Here is a 4,459-nt window from a genome sequence, read left to right on the forward strand (position 1 = left end):
TTTTGCAGCCATAGCCTGTAGGAGTAGGGAGAGAAGGGGTTCAGTGGGGCTGGGAGGGAGGGAGGGAGGGAGCTGGCGTCGGGGGGAGCCGGGACGGGAGCCGCAGGGAGCTGGGGGCAGGTAGGGGAGGGGATGAGGCAGCGGGGAGGCAGCAAGGCCTGTGCCCAGCAGAGGGGCCAGTGGCTGGGCCCTCGATGCTGGGTGAGAACCCACCCCGCGGGGGCCGGCATTTCTGCCCCGGCCCTGGTCCAGCCCAGCCTCCCCCCGCCAGCCCACTCACCGCTAGCCCAGGCCGTACTGGGGCAGCGCTGCTGCTGCTGCCCTTTATAGCCACCCCCCCAAATTGTGATGCGTCCCCTGTGGTGTCCCAGGCGACAGAGCGCATCACAGGCCCGCAGCCAGCCCCACCCTTGGGCACCCCCCACCCCGGCTCAGTGACAGCTTTTTGTAGTAAATGTGAGTGTGTTTTAAGAGGATTCGATGGCGAGGTGCAATCGGTCATTTACTGCATGGAGGGCAGGGTCAGTCAGAACTGTGAGGGAGAGCCTCCCGTTGAGTCAGGAGGTTCAGAGAGGACCCTCTTGCTTTCCAGACTCCTTCTCAGAGAGGAGTCCAGGGGCAGCTGGATCCAGTGCTAGTCCCAGTCTTGCTCAAGGGTTTATGTCTACAGGACGATACCTGCGCAATCAGTCCTTTCCATGACTTAGCTACGATCTCAAAGTTTAGCATGCTATTAGTCACTTACCCAGGATCTGTTGTGGCAAGGAATCTGCATCTTGAGAAGTAATCTTGAGAGGCGTCCCTACTCAAGGTAGCCTGCTGCCATGTAGGAGAGCTCCAAGAGCTCCTGGGCTGTTGACTAGTTACAGGGGTAAGATGCTTGCGCTCTAGTCCTATTTGCACATTGGCCACAGTACCGGCATTGCTCAAGTTTGCCCTTGGCTATTGTGTTGTTATCGGACTCCCTGAAACCACCTTTGAGCCCTGGATGCCGCCATCGCGACCAGGTGCACCCACTGTGACCACCACGGCTGGTTATCTCTTGGGCAGGGACATGGGAGATAAAGGTCCGGTTGGCACCCGGCGGGGAGCACACCATCACAGAAGCACCCCCAAACCCTTAGCAAACATAAAATGGGGCATTGTGGCCCGTGGATGCTTTGCTTGCTCCTTGAGATCCTGTCCCATCCCCTGCCCTGGATTCTCCAGTCCCGGACTTTCATGTCTGCCTCCTAGCCCCTCTACCACCTCTGTGAAACTCTCCCCTTGTCTGGCATCAGAGAGAAGGAGCTGTAGCCAGACCTGCCCCAGGGTGGTTCAGATCAAGACAGGAGGAGATGGATGGTGATGGCTGCAGAATTAGAGCTGCTTTGTAAATTGTAGTATGCGTGTGTTTAGCAGGGATTCGTCAAACCATGTTGTAGCTCACCACCAGAGAAAGGCAGAAGAACCTTGTGTATAACCGCATTCAGGGTGCGCCAATTTGAATGGGAGACCTCATACGCATGAATCAAGAATTACTCTTGAAAGTCTATACTTTGCATCCCAGCCTCTCTCCTGGCTTGGCACGGGCCAGTTGTGAAGGTTTCTGAACACTTCCCAGGGTTGCAAGTTGCCACGGGGACAGCCGGCACCAGCCGAGCCGACCTGCCAGTCCCTCCCACGCACAGCCCAAGGGTGTCAGGAGCACAGAAACGCCCTCAAACACGCCAAGGCTATCTCGCAAGCCTGAGATCTCCCGGCAGCGGAGGGAACTGTGTGTGTTGTGCAGAGACCCTTGCGAAGCAGTATCTCCCACGCTGTGGCCGGCTTTCAGTGGCTGAACCCCGTCTGCGGGACGAGTTGCCCCCAACGCGACTGAGTTCCAGCACGGAGCTTCACGGCGACAGCACAGACTGCCGGTTCGGGTGGCTCGTTGATCCAAGCCAGTGGTGAAGGTGGCCGCTCCCCTAGAAGGCACATCAGCAGTGTACCACGGGCAGCGATGGCTTGGGCAGACACTCAGTGACTCGCTGCACCTCTCGCTACACCCTGGGGCGGTGCTTCTGAGAGGAGCTGGCATTTTGCTCTTGCTTCAGGCTTGGAGGACAGGCTATTGGCAGCTCAGAGCCCGGGGCCAGGAGAGACAGACAGCACGAGCTGTCCCTGACTAGGCCTGCTGCGAGAAAAGGTAAGAGTCGGTTTTGTAACAGCCCGGCCCTCGCAGAGCCCAGAAAAGCCGCGTCCCTTGGGCTCATGGGCACCGGGCATCCGTTGGGCCTCTTTAGCCTTCTTTCAACGTAGGCAGTTCTTTTGATGTGGCAATTACTGAAGGTCTAGCAAATCTTCACCCACAGACCATCCTTGGATTTCCACTAGAGGTGTCCCAAAGGCAGGGATGAGTGCAGCTCTCCTGCCACACAGCTGCCCCCAGGCCACTGCTTCTCAAAACCGTGGCACGGACTTCGCCAGTGCATGCCTGGAATTGGAGGCGTCTCAAAAGCTTTCTTTAACCTTGCTGCATGTGTTAAGTCTCCTGTGTTCAAGTGGTGGGAACCTGAGCATGAGGTGACGAGAGGGTGTAGAGCATGAGTCTCATGCTGGTACAGGAGCCAGAGCCGCCAGGGCCCCGCTCTGCCGTCGTGGCACTTGTCCCCCGTGCAAAGGGCTCCCCACTCGGCCCGCGTCATTCCCACCTCGCTGGGGTCACCCGAGGGCAATGCTATGGCGCTCCCAGGGCTTGCTTTGTGTATGGCCCCCAAGGAAGCCACGTCAGGCTCCCTCCCTGCGGAGCCACACAGGCAATGTGCCCAGCTGTGGAGGGTGACAAATTATTCCCATTGCCCCAACGCGGGAGGGGGAGCCTTAGCTAGGGAATCAGTGCAACCAGAGCCGGAACATCAGCTCTGAAGAGGAATGGCAAGCTGCCGTGGGCCAGGGGTTGCCTCAGCTTAAACCGAGAGGAGGAGAGGGAGTTCACCAGTCGCTGGTGTGCTTCATACACGGGAACCAGCTTTTCTGCAAAATGCTCCCTGGCTCTGTGGCAGCTGAGCCGTCAGCACCCTGTGCCTGTGTTCCCCAACAAAGTGATGCCCAGACACTCACAGAGGCAGCGTCTGTGCGTTAAACAAGTGATTTATTGACATAAATAAGCACAGGGTGAAGCTCCCCGGGGGAACGGATTTGGGAAGAGGGGGGGCGGTCACTGTGCAGGGGGTAACGGGAGAGAGTCTCTATCGGAAGGCTCCTGGCAATGGCCGCGTCCTGCTGCTGGTAACAGTGGCCTCTGCCTACTCACAGCTGAGGAAGGCGTACGAGTCGCCCTGCTTCACTCCAAACATGAGCTCAATCAGGATGGTTCTGTTGGAAGTGTGCGTCATCTGGAGCTTGCAGGAGTGCTTGGAGGGCAGCACCGTTAGACAGCAGTGTCTTGACTGGGGCATAACCGCCCAGGCATCTTTTAGCAGCATCTGGAGCCAGCGTGCGGTTGTGTCTATGTCCAGGTAGGGGCCAGTGCAGAAGGTGTGTAGGAGGCTGGGCCCCTGTTTTTCCCTCAGCTCCTCCTCAGGGTGGTGGAGGAAGCACAGCATGTCCTCCGCCAGCGGCTCCTTCATGCAGGTACACCGCAGGTCTACGCGGAGGCTGGCCTTCCTCGCCAGCGTGTCCTCGGTGGCGCTGCCCATCTCCAGGTGGAAGGCATGGCCCCGGGGGGGCTTCAGGGGCACGAGTAGGCGGTAGACGGCCTCCTCCTCACAGGGAATCCAACCTTGTAAGGTGCTGCTCACCCCGATGACTGGCCCCAGTCGTGGCACGAAACTGTCCCAAGAGAGTTTTTGGCAGATACGGAGAAGTTCGTCCACCAGCTCCTCCACCATTGTGAAGGACTCTGACAGGTCCAGAAGGCGTGTGGCCAAAATCCAGCGCAGATCCAGGGCAACACTGGGTATTTCTTCTGGCTCCTCCTTATCAGCCTCATCTCTCAAAGTGTCCTTCTTTGGTTGTTGGCTCCTTTTCCTGAGCCAGCAGCAGAGCCTGAAGAGCAGGACCATCACTCCTGCAATGGCCCAGAACTGCCATTGCCGTAAGGCAGCGAAGAGCAGGGCTCCCCAGGCAAAGGCGCCCCGCTCCAGCTCCTGCAGCAGCCGAGTCGTCTCCAGGCTCAGCTGCTCCATAAGCTGCTGCACGTGCTCGTGCTTGCTGTCGTCCAGCTCACTGCCAACCCTCTGCGGGAGCTGGATGATGCTTTGCGCAAGCAAGGCGAGGACTCTTGTTGCAGCCATAGCCTGTAGGAACAGGGAGAGAAGGGGTTCAGTGGGACTGGGAGGGAGGGAGCTGGCGGCGGGGGAAATGGGGATGGGAGCCGGAGGAAGATGGGGGCAGGTAGGGGAGGGGACGAGGCAGCGGGGAGGCAGCAAGGCCTGTGCCCAGCCCAGGGGCCAGTGGCTGGGCCCTCGATGCTGGGTGAGAACCCACCCCGCGG

At 59.1% G+C, this 4,459-nt stretch overlaps 1 protein-coding gene across 1 annotated transcript; it reads right to left on the reverse strand.

The window, feature by feature from the left end:
- Window positions 1-3,269: 3,269 nt before the first annotated feature.
- LOC141743074 (inositol 1,4,5-trisphosphate receptor-interacting protein-like 1) lies at window positions 3,270-4,259 on the reverse strand. The gene has a single exon (XM_074586800.1). The coding sequence runs from the start codon at window positions 4,257-4,259 to the stop codon at window positions 3,270-3,272; it is 990 nt and encodes a 329-aa protein (XP_074442901.1).
- Window positions 4,260-4,459: the final 200 nt, after the last annotated feature.

The sequence above is a fragment of the Larus michahellis genome, chromosome 4, assembly GCF_964199755.1.
Source record: "Larus michahellis chromosome 4, bLarMic1.1, whole genome shotgun sequence".
Taxonomy (NCBI): domain Eukaryota; kingdom Metazoa; phylum Chordata; class Aves; order Charadriiformes; family Laridae; genus Larus; species Larus michahellis.

Coding starts and splice junctions, on each gene's coding strand:
- LOC141743074 (XM_074586800.1), bottom strand. CDS start 4,259: ATGGCTGCAACAAGAGTCCTCGCCTTGCTTGCGCAAAGCATCATCCAG.